The sequence below is a fragment of the Lampris incognitus genome, chromosome 21 (assembly GCF_029633865.1).
Source record: "Lampris incognitus isolate fLamInc1 chromosome 21, fLamInc1.hap2, whole genome shotgun sequence".
NCBI lineage: Eukaryota > Metazoa > Chordata > Actinopteri > Lampriformes > Lampridae > Lampris > Lampris incognitus.
Genome location: NC_079231.1, coordinates 7,717,744 through 7,735,305, shown reverse-complemented (window position 1 = coordinate 7,735,305; position 17,562 = coordinate 7,717,744). Strand labels below are relative to the sequence as shown.

At 40.5% G+C, this 17,562-nt stretch overlaps 1 protein-coding gene across 1 annotated transcript in view; it reads right to left on the bottom strand.

The window, feature by feature from the left end:
- The window catches only part of LOC130131800 (aldehyde oxidase 3-like), a 47,807-nt gene extending 32,725 nt beyond the window's left edge, over positions 1–15,082 (bottom strand). Inside the window, exons 1-14 of the mRNA XM_056301575.1 lie at positions 15,029–15,082; positions 13,448–13,505; positions 12,764–12,860; positions 9,470–9,578; positions 8,781–8,907; positions 6,792–6,853; positions 5,865–5,942; positions 5,406–5,486; positions 3,711–3,855; positions 3,538–3,630; positions 2,320–2,471; positions 1,438–1,531; positions 1,048–1,136; positions 182–366 (exon numbers count right to left, since the gene is read on the bottom strand). Of these exons, the coding sequence (XP_056157550.1) occupies positions 182–366; positions 1,048–1,136; positions 1,438–1,531; positions 2,320–2,471; positions 3,538–3,630; positions 3,711–3,855; positions 5,406–5,486; positions 5,865–5,942; positions 6,792–6,853; positions 8,781–8,907; positions 9,470–9,578; positions 12,764–12,860; positions 13,448–13,505; positions 15,029–15,082 (1,424 nt within the window). The remainder of the gene's footprint in view (positions 1–181; positions 367–1,047; positions 1,137–1,437; positions 1,532–2,319; positions 2,472–3,537; positions 3,631–3,710; positions 3,856–5,405; positions 5,487–5,864; positions 5,943–6,791; positions 6,854–8,780; positions 8,908–9,469; positions 9,579–12,763; positions 12,861–13,447; positions 13,506–15,028) is intronic.
- Positions 15,083–17,562: the final 2,480 nt, after the last annotated feature.

Here is a 17,562-nt window from a genome sequence, read left to right as displayed (position 1 = left end):
TAAGAAAATACATTAAAACAGATCAAACAGGGGAGAACATGGAGGAGGGATCGAAGAAAGAAGGGAAGAGGAAGGGAAAAGGGTAAAATAGTGGAGAAAAGAGGAAAATATGGAGAAGAGAAAGGACATTAGTAGAAAAGGATGAAATTGTCTCTAATCCAGGAAGGATCGTCCACCTCACCTTCCAATGATAGTGGCGCAGGTTTTGGGAGCACCAACAGGGGTTGGTCCAAATCCTCCCCAGTAAATTCTGAGGTCCTGCACTTCCCTGGTGCCTTCATTGAACAACACCCGCATCCCTGCGATTATTGTGGCAAAGGCATTGCATTTCCGTGGGGCCTGACGGAAGGCTCGTACCAGCTCTCCCTGCAGGTGACAATGATCATGCTTTAGTTTGTCAGAGGCAATTTAAATTATAGTGGAGACAGTGCACTATATCAACTTATTTAGAATAGGACAATTTGCGAAATGGAAAATTGTCATGAAATTGACATGGAAAACATCTAAATTTCTGTAACAGATTTACTCAGGGCATCATAGTTCATGTAGTACATTTGTGCATGAATGTGTGAGTCGCTGGATCTAACAGTTTCAATGTGTGAATTAGCATTGCACTGTCAGCCTATTTCTCGTTCATGTAGTATAATAATAATTGTAATAGCGAAATGAAGTTACTCAGTTTGTACATACAAAACAATGGTGCTTATTTAGGGATTAATACCACTTATACTGCCTTACAGTATTGAGAAAACACAACCAAGACAAGCCTAACGCAATGCTGTCACTTTACTCTACTCTGCTCCAGTGGACTTGCTCCCTGACCAACAGAAGACTGGTTATACTGGGCAAGTCCCACTGACCAATAGTAGTAGACCATGGTTATACTTGGCAAGTCCCACTGACTAACAGCAGAACACTGCAGTTATAGGTGGGTGACCAGGTGTTGAATGTGTAAAACTGCATGAATGTGATGCAAGGCGGTGCAGAAAAAGACCATCAATACCCAGTGAACCTTCATCTTAAAAGGTAAAGACAGCAACATTGTACCGTTGTGGTGTGAGGGAGGAAAACAGAGATTATCAAATCCTTTTCCTTCGCAGAGACCATCTGGGTCACAGGAATCTCTCTTGTTTCTCCTAGGGTGAAACACAGATAGATGACATGGCTTAGGCCACAGTAGTCACACACAGATTACAAATAGACATAAAGACAGACCGACAAAAACACACACACACACACAAACACACCTAACCTTGCCGTATAATAAGTTTCCACCTCCAAGTTTGTCGGAAACTCTATTATGATGTTTTTTTTCTTATACATCTAATGGTCCTCATCTCAAAACAAGACCTTTCACTTAAACCCAGATAGTGTTTGTTAGAAAGAGTTATTCTTTTATTTGCTCAACCTAATGCGCTGACACAACTGACTACTCACCAGCTGAAACGACCCTCAGTGTGCAGTTTCCAACAGCCAAAATGGGGTTTACATCTGATGTAGAACGAGCACTCGCAATGTTTCCTCCAAAACTCTGTCAGAAACAAAAACACAAAACAAGGAGAATGAAATAAAAGCATGAAAGAGTGAACTGTTGTTTAGCTTAATTCACTGATGCTCAAAGTGGATCCTTGGACTTCGACAAGTATTTTGCTTTGCAAGGCCAGGAGAATCACATGATCACCTTCACAAAAACTCCCGTTGTGCACTGAGCTCTATCTAATGAAATGAAGAGAAGATTTTGACCAACAATGAAAACAGTTGAACTCAGTGTGCAAGTGTTTCGCTTTTCTTTTCTTTTTTTTGTCATTTTTCATTTTCTGTCTTCTCCTTTTTTTCAGCTTTTCTAAATATGCCAACAAACAGTACTGGCAGGTGGCTGTGTAACATGTTAGACCCAACAGTATGCCTAACTTTTCCTAACGTACAAATGCAAAAAAAATAAAACACACCTTTATTTTAAACAGTGGGGTAGGGCTGCGTGGAATGTACATTTTTGATAATAAAGTGAGTAAACACTCCATTCCAAATCTGCTACACACGCACCTTACAAACAAAACAATGACGTCATACCATAGCGACCAGAGGAGGCGCTAGTGCAGCGACCAGGACACATACCCACATCGACTTCCTACCTGCTGACACGACCAATTGTCTACAGGGATGCCTGACCAAGCCAGAGGTAACGCAACTGGTACAATTCTTGGTTGGCATGAAAACTTGCATCCATGCTCATGTGACATTTCATATCATGACTGCCTCATAAATGCTGTGTCGGACCGTCCCAAGGCAAGATGAGACTGGAATGGTGGGAAAACTCACCGCCACGTTGCGGATCTGTGGGCCTGCCAGTTGCCCGATCTGTTGGACCAGAGCCCTGAACAGCTCGGTCATTTCAAAGGGAAGCTCCTCCACCAGCCGCTGCAGCAGAGACTTCACCTCGGACATAGTCAAACCCGCCCCTACCCACACCCCTGGAGAGAGACCTACACGTTAACTAATCCGTTTGACTTTTATTTGCACAATTGAAAAAAACTGCAATTAAATTACATTATTTCACCGACCAGCTTCTATTAGTCAACAAGTTGCTTGAATATTTACTTTTTTTTTACTTTTTCATCTTACTGTTTAATGTATGCTTATGCCCCATGAAGAAAAACAAATGTTTGTTTTTTTAAAAAACAAATCACACTGAAGATTAACCACACATAGAAGCAAGTTTTCCTTGCATGACTTGACAGTCTATTATTATTTACATTGAGTTCTGTCACTGCTGAGTCTCAGGAACCTGTTAAACCTCTACATTTACAAACGCCAGATTGCAATTGGAAAGTAAAAGGTTTTTCCTCATTGCAGAAAATTCATACTCTTAGCAGATGAGTATTTTTGGGTACCTCGACACAATTGTCCTGCTATACACAAATGTACAGCAAACAGAATAGGGAGTCACACCCCGATAAACAAAAAGCATTACAAGGTCTAGTGAGAAAATTAGTAAGCCCATTTCTGTTGTGTTACATCATTATAATGTTACATTTAACATGAATTACAAGCCTACATGTGTGAACTTGCATTGAAAAAAAAATGAATGAAAAAAATATGTAGTTTAATGATTTCAGTGACACAAATACCAATCACATATTAAATGTGTTATCACTACCATGACATTATTTTGATTTGATTACATCTTAAGACTGGAACAGACACATTAATAACAGGCCTTCATTGTTTTCTATGAAGTTATTTTGTATATTAACATGAAGATACTTTGAAAAGTATTTTTCTATGTTCCCTTTTCCCTTTCTCTTCTTTTGTTATTCATCATATTTCATTTATAGTCGTTTCTAACACTGCTTCAGAGAAAAACAGTTTGAATAAAGTTTATGATTCTCATTGTTATCACGATAGAGGCACATAATATGTTAAGTATTAGTGGATTCTGAGGTCAAAGATACACAAGGTGGCCTTAGTCACCATGTTTCTGCTACATTAAAAAAAGGGTAAAGCATGAAAAAGCTGTTTTCAACCAAAAACACGTACCGTCTGGGGTATGGGTGACCGTGAAAAGCTCGTGGACCCTCATGGGGGATATCATCACTGCGTATTCCTTCCTCCTGAACTTTATCAGCGGACCTTCAACACAAAACACAAAACCTATATAGTGTTGTATGGAAAGTATTGACATTTGACTTCTCAGTGGTTTAGTCACTCACCTATGATGGTACAGCCAAAGACCAGTGGAGCATCTGGATTGTCTTTCCTGAGCTGGACCAGCTCCTCCAGAGAGACCGGGGACACCCAGGTGACCCTCTCCCCACGGAAGGTGAGTGTCTCCTGGGCATTTTCTGTCTCCAGCCGCTGGTGAGTGGAAATGGAAAGGGAGTTTAAAACATAGTTATCCTTAAACACACTGACTGTGCCATCACTCAAAGTAGAAAAAAAAACAGTCAGTGCATATTTACATGTCATTACTGTAAGTCCAAGCTCTACAGTGTAGAAGTATACATGCTGAAGTGACTCGTTTGAGAATTACATTAACCACCAAATTATTGTGTTGTGACTATTTTCAAGATGATCATGGTCACGGGGGGGTCATTACAAGGCCAGACATTTTAAGAATAACATCATAAATGTCTTTCTGACACAAAATATGACATAAAAAGTCATGGTATATATGCTATCATAATAACTTCCTTTTCCAGAGATACAAGGCCAGACATTTTAAGAATAACATCATAAATGTCTTTCTGTGGTCTTACTGACACAAAATATGACATAAAAAGTCATGGTATATATGCTATGATAACTTCCTTTTCCAGAGATCTTAATATTCTGCTCTGCTGCATGTGTGTGTGTGTGTATCTCTGTGCTACATGAACAAAACCACTTCGTCGCCACACCAAACCAGATTTGAGACTGAGTTTCCTACCACAATAGACACATACAGGCCAAAGGATGAGAGCACAACAATATTCCTGCAGGGTAAAAATGGGGTTTTGTTCTCGTTTTAGCACTTCCACGGTGGTTGCAGATAGTCAATGAATCAAATAAAAAGGATTTATTTCATATTTTAACTCTAGGGTCAAATCATTCATGCCGACCTTTGCACTTGTGTTTTGTCTGTGATGCCTGTGGACTATCAAAATAGAATATCCATCCATCCATCCATTATCCAAACCACTTATCCTGCTCTCAGGGTCGCGGGGATTCTGAAGCCTATCCCAGCAGTCACTGGGCGGCAGGCAGGGAGACACCCTGGACAGGCAGCCAGTCCATCACAAGGCTGACACATTCACACCTAGGGACAATTTAGTATGGCCGATTCACCTGACCTACATGTCTTTGAACTGTGGGAGGAAACCGGAGCACCCGGAGGAAACCCACGCAGACACGGGGAGTGGGGAGAACATGCAAACTCCACAGAGGATGACGCGGGATGACCCCCCCTCCCAAGATTTGACTACCCCAGGGTGTGAACCCAGGACCTTCTTGCTGTGACGTGACCGTGCAAACCACTGCACCACCATGCTGCCCCAAAATAGAATAATTAATAATAAATATATGAGTTTAAGCAAAAATCCAAAACTCAACAGGTATGAGAGAGCTGAAGCAATCTGTTTGTTGACTGCATCTCACTAAACAGACTGTCCACATGCATTTATACTGCTTTATGTGTCAGTCTTTGCAAACGGTCGAGAAATCTTCATTTGTGAGTAGCATGCAAGAGAAATTAAGTACAAATCTACAAAAGCTCCGATTGAAAGAGCTTAAGTAGGATGACTGATTGAAATAGATTTGTCAGTTGTTTGCGGTATTGTCAAATTTCCTGTGACCGTTTCTTTCATAAATTTGATCTAAGTTGCTGTTGCTCAACATCTCATTTGGCAACAGGACATCTGATTTCTCACAATAAGTTCCGGTGGGAAAATCAACTCTTGTGTCGGGTCCAGTGGAGCAAATGCCCTCGCGTTAAACAGCTTCGGTGCATCCTGGAATTAAAAAAGATAGAAAACAACGGTTACGTGTCATCATCACTTGTAGGAATGACACAAGAGATGGGTTTATTTCACAAACCAGTTGTAATCTGACTTGACCACGATGCTTGAAAGGGCTTGCCCAAGGAAACGGTACCAAGTTAAGAAAAACAGAAGACAGAAAGGAGAACGGTAATGAAAAAAGAGCAGCAAAGAGAAGAACAAAGAGGAAGAGATGAAATCAGCAGAACAAAGCGCAAGGAAAAAAGGGCACGGAGAAAAAGAGAAGCTGGACATGAAAAGCAAAAAAAGCAAATTAATGAAATGAAAGGTAAATAAGTATGAGGGAAGAAAAGAAAGGAGCACAGAATGAGAGAGCTTCTCTGAACTTACATCGTCCAGTTTATCGATGTTTTCATTTTTACTAAGGCAGCTGTCACTGTCACCATTGTTCTGGCAGCAGTTGGACTCCTGTTGGGATGTATTCATAAATATTTTCAAGTGTTCATAAAAATAAAAAATATAAAATTTGACAGTCAAATTGTATACATTTTGTTTTTATGATTCTTTGGATTATTCTTGGTTCAATTGCACACATTCTTGGAGGAGTTTATTTCACCTATTGGTATATTCGTCTGTAACTCTTTTTGACAAAGGACTCTGTAATAAACCTGCTGGTTCAAAGTGGCTCATAAATAATGTTTACTTAGACCACACTGTAGCGTAAAGAGAAATAGCGTGTCTACAAAGTCACGGGTTCGATCACCACAGTGTGTCCATCCCCACTAAAGTGTCCTCGAGCAAGACACTACCTGGTCCAGGTCCTGGCTGTCCCTCACCTTTGACCTCTCTGGTTTAATGTCACATATGCATGTCACAGAGGAAAAATAGGAGCAGTTTATCAACAGCTACTTCACAAGGACTTGTTTTTTTATCAGAAATAATTCCACCCAACTGGTCACTATCTAGACAAGGAAATATATTGTAGCGAAGAGGCTACCCCTACGTTCGCCACAATATGTACTCCAAAGTATTGAACTCAAGTTACTGTCACACCAAGGAGTGGACAGTGACATTCAATTAATTATTATTATTATTATGATTATTATTATTTATTCTCTGTACAAACCCATCCAATTCTGGGTCAGAGGTGGTTAGAGACTATCCCAGCATGCATTGGGTGGAAGGCAGGGGAAACATCCTTGACAGGTCACCATTCCATCACAGGGTGCACACACACAAACACCCACACACCATTTACAATGATGACCAACTTTGTCTTCCTTATAACATAAAGTGTAAAAGAGCTGAGCTTTGTACCTGACAGAATGTTCTGCAGCCATCAAGAATTGGCCTGTAGCCAGTACAGCGACATAGATTACCTGAAAAACAACAGAGTGTGTATAGGTGTACCAGCACACCTATCAGCATTGACAGACAGACAACGAACCAGTACTAACAATTGTTAATATTACCGTCAATGCTGCTTCTTTGACACACCTACATCCAACAGACCCAGTATTAATGTTATTATCTGCAGCTGTGTTTATCCTGCTATGCTTACATCACACAGTACCAAGACCAGCCTGCTATGTTTTTAACCTTTACATGGCTTTTAGCCTGTGGACATCAGCAAATTCACTAAAATGGTCTAGGGTTTAGTTACTCTTCAATGAATGAGCTGTAATTTAGTCCAGTTATTGGCTACAAGTTTTAAATGTCAAATGAGAAAAAATAAATTAGGATAAGCGGAAAGAGGGAAAGCAGGAAGGGGGACAGACAAGAGGATAGTGTGAAGGCATGAAATGGGAAAATACGAAAACGGAAAATCATAGATCTAATAAAATAAAGTTAATTTAACGAAAAATAAAATGTGTGTGTGTGTGTGTGTGTGTGTGTGTGTGTGTGTGTGTGCGTATGTGCATGTGTGTGCGTGTGACTCAACCTTTCCATCTGGTTTCCCAACAAATCAGGCTCTTTAAGGCCACTGATTGTCAGTTACCTGTTCCAAATGGCTCTACTGTTTCCAAACGCCTTTGTACAGTGAAACATAACAGTCGACTTGCTGGTTAAACACATATGATATTTGTTTTTCCATCATGCATTACATGTACAATTTTAACGTTATGCTATATCTTCCAGTTCTACAAGGAATACGGATATTTTTTATCCATGAAGAGAACAGAGAAATAATGGTGGCGTTATGGAGCTTGGTATGGTTCTCAATCAGGTCCTCATCATCGGCGCTGCTGGTTTTCTGTTTCGCCAGGGAGTTTAATTGCATTCACACGTTGTTTCAGATCTAAAACTACCCTGATTGAAGGAATAACTGGAACAACAATAGTGTTGCAATTAACGACTTTTCTTTGCCAAGTTGAGGGTGAAATACCCCCAGACTTTAGATGTTTTGGGACGCAATGGCGTTGCATCGGCCGCCGTCATTTTGTTTACCTGTCCTGTCGCTTCCGCTTCCGCTCCCGGTCGCTTTTGCGCATGTGCAACTCTCAGAGCGTTGGAAAGGAGTTGAGAGGGCCTTATTCCTTTGCTACTTCCATCAGCGATCCGGTGAAACGACGTTTGGTTCAGTTCCACAGCATAAAATACACGCGCAATGACGTAACCGACGAATTGACGACAAGCAAATTAGCTGGCAACTAATTTTGTCATCGATTTTTGTCGACTACGTCGATTAATCGTTGCACTCCTACAGGTGACTGTAATAAACTACATGGTGGAATACTGGTAGTGGTGGTACCCGAGGACCTGATTGAGAACAACTACTCTAGATGATTTTTCTTTTATGTGGGTAGAAGTGGGTAGATTCCCAGGGAGTTTATTTGGGCAGATGATGCAATGTCCACAGACTTGATGTGAGAGGGTTACAAATGGCAAGAAATCCAAACAAAGGAAAAGAAACTTGGCACCATATTGTTCTGTCAGTGCAATTTGGCAGCCAGCGCATTTGTACCCCTGGTAGACATTGGCCTTTACCATCTGAAGAATATCCATAATTGTGTAATTTGGAAACATTAAAGAGTTAAATTATTATTTCAATGCACCCTAACCGAACCTTTTTTTTCTTTTTTCTTTTTTTTTGCAGAATGTATAATAGAATCACAACCTTTGACTTGGCAACATGCCTCCATGCGGCCAAAACAAAAGCAGGTGGGGAGAAAAGAAAGAAGTCCAACATACAACGATGTTTGAAAAATATAAATATTTGGGATTATCATTTCTGCCACAATCGTGTAACCCTTAGTGTGTGTTACTGTGTTAGCATCATCAATCAATCAATCAAGTTACATTTACCAGAGAGTGCCTCTAAGATGTTGTCCATTTTGGGCTGCGGTTCATTCCTCAACAGGGTGTACATGGACATCACAAAACCAGGAGTACAGAAGCCGCACTGGGAGCCATGGGCCTTGGCTATGTGCTCCTGCAAATAAGACAGATGCCCTCCCCTGTCACTACTAACACCTATGTATCCTAGAGCAAGGTACTCAGACTCCAACTGCTGTAAATTTGGGAAATTGAATGTGAAGCAGGGTGTTGCTGGAAGAAGACTGTGCATGTCCAGTCCATATAGTACATTGTATGTGCAGGTCCAGTCCATATAAACTGGATGTGCATGTCTAGCCCATATATACATTGGATGTGCATGTCCAGTCCATATACACTGGATAAGCAAAGATTTAACATGTACATATACTCACATACACACAAACATCCATCCACATGGCCCTCACCCTGACCAAGGTTTTATTCACCCACTCATGCTCACTTATTTAGACTATATTATATCTACTGTTGACTTTTTGATATTTATATGTGGTGTATGGTCATATGTATATTCTATGTATAGCTCTTATTCTTGTCATTCTTTTATATCTTGTTCTTCTTCTCATATGAAATGCATTTTAACATGTATAATGAACGATTATGAATAATTTAATCAACTGATTGATAGACAAACAGACGAAAAGTGATGTAAAACTTACCTGTACAGGGTGGATCCTAGTTTTGGTGTCGCCGATGCCCTCCACAGTGGTGATGGCTGCACCATGAACTTGACAGATGAACAATAGGCATGAATTGGCTGCAAAATGACTGACAGGGTTTGGTAAAGGGAAACAGGGAAAACTGTCTCTGCCGATCTGAGTTGCTACATCCGTTTCAGAAGATTTCATTTACATTTCAGAAGACATCTTTCAAAAGGAGAAACTACAGTCTATGTCCCTGTAACACAGAGTATTTTGTAAATAATCGCTTGCCATTTTTCAACAGGGGATAGGGGGACGACTGGGTGTCTGAAAGCTGCATCAGACTTCTCAACAAAAGCTGTCATATTGGAATGTAAGACCAATGTCGATTTAATGTAAATGTGAAAATTAAAACAGCAGAGCAGATTGGTCTGTTTTTCTCTACCACAAAAACAGCGCACCACAACACAACATTTGATTCCCTCTTAAACTATATTTAAAATTGAGAATGGCAAATTTAACATTCAAAAGGCAATAAATTGTGAAGAAATGTGATTCAAGATATTTATAATTTTCAAGACTGGCATACTTAAACACCTAAGTATTTCTGGACACAGAACGCATTTAACACGATGCAAATGAGACCAATAATACTGACATATTAGTAATGCTGCAACTACTACAATAATAATAACTACTACAAGTACTGCTAATGTAATCATGATTGCAAAAAATCTACAACAGTTGAATACATGAAACCGGAAAAATTGTTTAAGACTCAAACAAACAGCTTTGCTAGTGAAATTTAATCTGACAATTCTCCCTGTGTGTGTCACAACACAGTATTTTCTTCCCTGTGCCAAGGGAAGTCCAACAGATGGGGACCAGCTCAGTTGCAGTTTAATTTAAATTGTAATATCTACTTAAGTTTCAATCAAAGTTGCCTGTGCCGTTCAACCAATGTAAAGTTCAACCAGTGTTGTACTTTTAGGCACTGGTTGTCTGTTTCTTGACTCTCACTGTAACTGTACAGACTTCAGGAGGAGCTCCCCCAACACTGCCCTCCCACATACTCAACAGCACTGTGTCTGCTGTGGAAACCTTCAGGCTTCTGGGAGCTCCACAATCTCCTAGGACCTAAAGTGGGCATCCAACACAGACACAATCATCAAAAAGGCCCAGCAGAGGATGTACTTTCTCCGTCAGCTCGGGAAGTTCAACCTGCCTCAGGAACTGCTGATTCAGTTCTACACTGCAATAATCCAGTCTGTTCTCTGCACATCCATCACTGTCTGGTTTGGATCAGCCACCAAACAGGAGACGGACAGACTACAAGGGACAGTCAGGACTGCAGAGAAAATCATTAGTGCCAACCTGCCCTCCATTCAGGACTTATACACCTCCAGAGTCAGGAAACAGGCAGGTAAAATCACTGCAGACCATCACACCCTGGTCACAACCTGTTCCAACTCCTCCCCTCTGGTAGGTGCTACAGAGCACTGTACCCCAAAACAACCAGTACACAAGAACGGTTTCTTTCCTCAGGCTGTCACTCAGATGAACACTTAACATTTTCATAATTAATCTACTGTATACCAGAGGGGAACCGTCAGGGCCCTCTGGGACCTCAGAGAGGGCTTAAGATATTCTAAAAAAATATATATATTTGAAAATTCATCTGTTCTAACTTTATTTTATCAATTCATAATTTGACAATCAACATCTCAACATTTTGTTTCTGAGGCTAGAAACCCTTCAAACCTGCCTTTTCGGTTTGCGTTGGAATGTGAAGGGTTAAATGAAAGACGCCCCTGCCTTCGTCTGCCTATCAGAATTTTGCTGCCTCTGCAGGTGCTGGGAAGAAAGTGCTGTGCTTCAGCTCTGTGATTGGTGGTCCAGCTAAAATGTTACAGCGGTCCGGCCAATAGTAATTCAGTGAGAGGGTGATTTCAAACGACAATAAAATCGACCGGTCATATTTTCCGTCTAAATGGGTGGGCTTTGTTATCGCTACCTTTATGACAAGTTCAGCCCGCTGCGGGAGAACACGAATCCCAAGCTAGCGAGAGAGGGGGGAAAAAACGCCCATTAACTAGCTAGCTAGCTAGCTAGTGTAAACTACTAATAAGACATGTTAGGGTCAAGGAAGGCTGGAGTCTGTCACAGCCCCCCCCCCCACACACACACACACACACACCATTTATAACTACACTATGAGAGGAAACTCAAGTGAACACAGGGAGAACACGCAAACTTTACTCCACTAAAACAACAGAAGCTTCTTGCATTTAGATGACACTGTGAACCGCTAAGCCACCATGCTGCCCTGGTGCTAGAGTTTCTGCTGGGGGGGAAAAAATGTTGTCCGCCATGGTGTCCGGGGAGTTTCCACAATGTTGGACAAATCAGAAAAAAATCTGCTCATATCCATGCCTTGCATGCACTGCACAAGAAGAACAAAAAAATCAACGCAATTAGATTTTACATGACATAAACAGGTGAATCGGTCGTGCTGTAGTGGTTATAGGGATCCATAATTCCCCTTATTGAGCTGGTAGGAGCGTTTGTTTACAGCTGCTGTTTTCTCGGTTCGTGTTTACAGTGACACACTTCCGCTGCGCGGGTTTTTTGTGGTTGTCGTTATGGTGAAGGAATAAATGGTGCACGTTGTGTAGCCGAAAGAGAAAGTTGTCACGACACGACTCCTGATTGAGCTCCTCTACAGTACTAAATTGTCCCTAGGTGTGTGTGTGTGTGTGTGTGTGTGTGTGTGTGTGTGTGTGTGTGTGTGTGTGTGTGTGTGTGTGTGTGTCTGTGTGTGTGTCTCTGTGTGTGTGTCTGTGTGGGCCCTGTGGTAGCCTGGCGGTCTGTCCAGGGTGTCTCCCCGCCTGCTGCCCAGTGACTGCTGGGATAGGCTCCAGCATCCCTGCGACCCTTAGAACAGGATAAGTGGTTTGGATAACGGATGGATGGATAACCAACAAATATTTAAAACAAATATTAAATTTGGATTTTGAGAATTTATACCAGTGTAAAAAACAAAAAAGGTAAATACTGGTTAATGGAAACCCTGCCTGGTACTGCATGAAACGTTTTCTTTAATATAACCTAACATCAAGAGGAAGAAACATAAGAGAAAGTCAAGAAGAAGGAGAAGTGGTTCCCTGGTTGCCAATAGTGTGGGCATTGCAACATATAATGGACTGCTTGCAGTTTTTCAATGGTTTCTACAGTTATTCACTGCCGTTACAATTTGTCTTTGACCAGTCAGACTACAAGGTAGAAGTCTGCCATGTCATCACTGAAGGATACACGATTTCTTTGGAGGAAGGTTGGTATTTGGACACCATGACAGTGCAAGTGCCGCATCCTCCCCCACCACAGCCACGCTTGGTTCCGGTTAATTTCACTGGAGCTTTGGTCAAGGAAATAACCAGTCTGGTGTGGTTCTTGTAAATCTGCATGAAAAGGAACTTCAGTTGCTAACTGGTTTTTTTTTTTAATTTTGATATACTTTAATGATATAATTTAGCTGTGTAGCGAAGAGCAGTGGGCAGCCGCCATGCAGCATCCGGGGACCAACTCCAGTTGGCCTTGCCATGCCTCGGTCAAGGGCACAGACAGGGGTATTAACCCTAACACACATGTCTTTTTGATGGAAACCGGAGCTCCCGGAGAAAACCCACCACAGACACAAGGAGATCATGCAAACTTCACACAGAGGACGACACCCCCCCCCCCAGGTTGGACAACCCCAGGGTTTAAACCCAGGACCTTCTTGCTGTGAGGAGACAGCGCTAACCACTGGGCCACCATGCTGCCCAATTTTTAATGTTTAATTTTTTGAGGACTACTGTAACTTTTGTCCCTGTGAGAAGCGGCTGCTCTACCTGCTTGTTAGCAGCTCTGTACAAGTAAATCTGGCCTGTTCTAACAGATAAGCTATTCTGATAATAAATACACTTTGGGCCCATAAAGAATAAATGTAAAGGATACATTTTTCCCTCAGGTAAGTCAAAAGCGTTGTCTCCGGGTCAGCATGATCCTCGGTCACCTGTTGGGAAGGAGAAATCAAATAAAGAACAATTTTATGTTCATATTCATACAAAATAAACAGTCCTGCTGCCACTGTTGCAAAAAAAAAAATATTGACAAATAACAGTACCACAGTACTGACACAAATTGTACACAGACAACAGGATCTCTAACAGACTAACATAATACTACAGTACATACAGCAGGGGTCCCCCATTACTTTTCATAGCGGGCCACTTTTAGGGCCACTTTTAAAACCACGGGCCACTCAACCTCCAGCAGCATGTTGTTCGTTAGTTTGTTTTGGTGTCGATACGTTGCAGGTATTATAATTTAAACAGAGATTTTTCATCTATTTTTCGATATATTGCTAGTCTTACTTTTACTAAGAAATTAATTATTTTATTTTATTTTTGGTAGGGAAATAAAAAAAATGTCTTCCTTCTGGCATTTCTCCAAAAATTCTCGCGGACCATAAATCAACCCGTCACGGGCCGGACGTGGCCCGCGGGCCGCCTATTGGGGACCCCTGACATACAGGTACACTGTGGTAAAGTTAGTTTTATTTTGGTTATTCATTTGATATTGAACCAGTCGGTCTATTAAACGCTATAATAATTTGACTTTATGATTATATGTTATGTTATGAAATATAAAATTCTGATTTATACTTTTCACACACCACCAAGCTCGGTTTGGGAGATATTTCAGTGATAATATGTATTCCAGGCTTGCAAATGTGCAAATACCTGTATTGACCCATTCGTGTATTTGACTCGTTGACTCATTCGTACCTGTAATACTTTGCCGAACACACAAGCCTTGTAGTATGTGCAGAATATTCATCTCGATGCAGTATTTGCTCAGTATTTTAGCAGTATTTGCCCCGACTGTAACTTAGTTCAACAGAATTAAAGGTCTAAATAAGTCAATATAAAAATACTGAAAGTTACTTTGGCTAAAACAAGCCTTTTGGTATGTGCAGTGCGTCCCTTTGTGTACTTTACATGATGGAACAATTCACATCATTTCATATAATGGTGAGGTCTTGTGTTGTGTATGTAAAATGAACGTGTTTTCCAGACCACACTGCACTGAGGGTGGTGGTCAGGTAGTTACATAGGTATTTATACATTTGCAAGCCTGGAAAATACATATTAAATCTGTGAAATGTATATCCCCCAAGCTAAGCGTTGTGGTGCGTGAAGATTATAAAGCAGCATCTTTTATAACATATTTGATATCATGAAGTCAAATGGCTGAGGGGGGGGGGGTTAATAGATCCATTGGTTGACTATCGAAGGAATACCCAAAAGAAAACTAAATTCACTGCAGATACTGTCACACATGGTACACAGCCAGGTGAAGTTTAAACAGAAATCGACACTTTTTTTGCACATTTGACCAGCTGCTAACCTTTTCAGGCCTCAAACCTGACATGAATTATGTTGCGCAGCAACCTCCTGCAAAACGTGCACTCACACAAAACCACACATGCACGACATGGTTATGGGCGGTTTTGAAAGAAACGTATATTTTTACCTTGTTTCCATTGACGAAAAAGTACAGTCGGTCGCTTTTTTTTTGCTCAGCCATTTCTCCGCAGGTCTGCAGGATGGTTTCTGAATGTCTCCCTCTTTTCCTCTGCACAGGTCTCTGCCCCCTGGCGAATAGTGTGACTTTGAGAATGTGCCCAATACTCCTGCGTCGAGTCTGGTTTTATACGTGTAAACACGTCGTTTTTTTATGGGCGGCTGTACCGTGTGGTGTAAGTCAGTGGTTCACCACCTTTTTGGGGTCCTGGACCCCCTGCGTATTTTGGATCTACCCTGAGGACCCCTCCACCTGATCTTGGGGGAGGGGGGTTGCAATTTGATAGAAACAGTAGAAACTGCATTTTAAATTGCATTATAGCATTTATTCACTCTTTGGGGCAAAAATAAGAGCTTTCAGTTGTAATTTAGGTATAGTTAACAAAACAGAATTGTTATGCAGTAACTTTCAGATATATGTAACGAAACAGAATATGTATTCAGTAACTTTCAGATATATGTAACAACACAGAATATGTATTCAGAAACTTTCAGATATATGTAACAAAACAGAATATGTATGCAGTAACTTTCAGATATATGTAACAACACAGAATATGTATTCAGAAACTTTCAGATATATGTAACAACACAGAATATGTATTCAGTAACTTTCAGATATATGTAACAAAACAGAATATGTATTCAGTAACTTTCAGATATATGTAACGAAACAGAATATGTATTCAGTAACTTTCAGATATATGTAACAACACAGAATATGTATGCAGTAACTTTCAGATATATGTAACAAAACAGAATATGTATTCAGTAACTTTCAGATATATGTAACAAAACAGAATAGTATTCAGTAACTTTCAGATATATGTAACAACAGAATGTGTATGCAGTAACTTTTAACAATGCAAACGGGGGCGAGATCTCTTATTAAAATACAATAAATTACACTTGTGAAACAGATGTAATTAGAGAAAACAGTCCTGTTACCCTTTATAGTTTAGGTAGATAAAGGTCTCAGTCACATTTGAGTAAAATAATCCTATTTCCATAAATGTCATAGGATCTTTTTTTTAAAGATATTTTATTTTCACGGACCCCTTGCAATTACACCACGGACCACTGGGGGTCCGCGGACCCCCGGTTGAGAAACACTGGTGTAAGTGACCCTTTTGGCAGAACAGATATATTTTGATGATGTTGCACATTGCCCTTCTGGAAGTTTTTTATTATTATTATTATTATTACTATTACTATCCCCCAATTTTGAAATATATATTTTTTTCCAATGGATCAAGAAAATCAACCAGCTGATTTTGATTAACTTGGTGCAAAGACAACTCTGTAAAACACAGCTAAATTAAAGCCATGTTTTATATGTATGGCCATAGCATTATACATGTAAGATATATGATAGATACCCAACTTTTGTGGTGTTTTTACACACCCAAATTGCTAGTTTCTTCCTTCAATAGTCGCTGAACTGTACCCAGTAAGTAGACTTGGGCAACTTTACTACAGATCTTTTGATGGCTGCAGACCGGATGACATGTAGCTTAGATCAGTAGGTTTATGAGACATTTGCAGGTTGAATGTATATCTCTGAAAGGAATGAAAAGTTGCGTCGTTGGCAGTCTGCAGCTGCGATTACAGTGAGTTTTTAATCTCTTTAAATCTAGGATTTAAATGATCTATCTATCTATCTATCTATCTATCTATCTATCTATCTATCTATCTATCTATCTATCTATCTATCTATCTATCTATCTATCTATCTATCTATCTATCTATCTGTATCTCTATCTAATAATACTTGCACTTACTATCTATAACCAAAAGACGGCGCTATAACACCTGACTTGTCACGCGGATACAGACAGATGGATACGGACGCATAGAGATGCTAGAGACTGGATCTAGACCGTCCTCTGTTGTGGCACTACCCAAAGCGATTCATTGTATCTATGGGCCACATAGTCATTTACATAAATTATGATAGAAGGAATTATAATAATTGATACAAAATGTAAGGTTGTTGTTGGTGTGTGTGTGTGTATGGGGGGGGGGGTATTGTTGCCATAAACTGCTTGGATAGTCGGATAGGCTATAACACACACACACACACACACACACACACACACACACACACACACACACACACACACACACACACACACACACTGTAAATCTAGTTTTCCCGATGTGTGTGTTTTTGACTTAGTAATTCAAAAGAAACAGATGAGAAATATCGTTTGACTTTATTCTGACAGCTTTTTGCGTAGAATGATGAGGAGCGACGGGACGGACAGACGGAGGAAGACGTCTGGCGTTATTTATGGTACCAGGTCGCCCCCTACTGGTCGCATCTGGTGTTTAATTTCGAAGCAAGTTCTGAAGCTTACCCTCCTTCCTCGGCGTTTCCCCTCCATAACGTTCACTTTAAAACTCTCTTTTTCATATCTTCTTCTTCTTCTTCTTCTTCTTCTTTAGACCACAAATGAATTATTGAACCCAAAATGGAAAAGT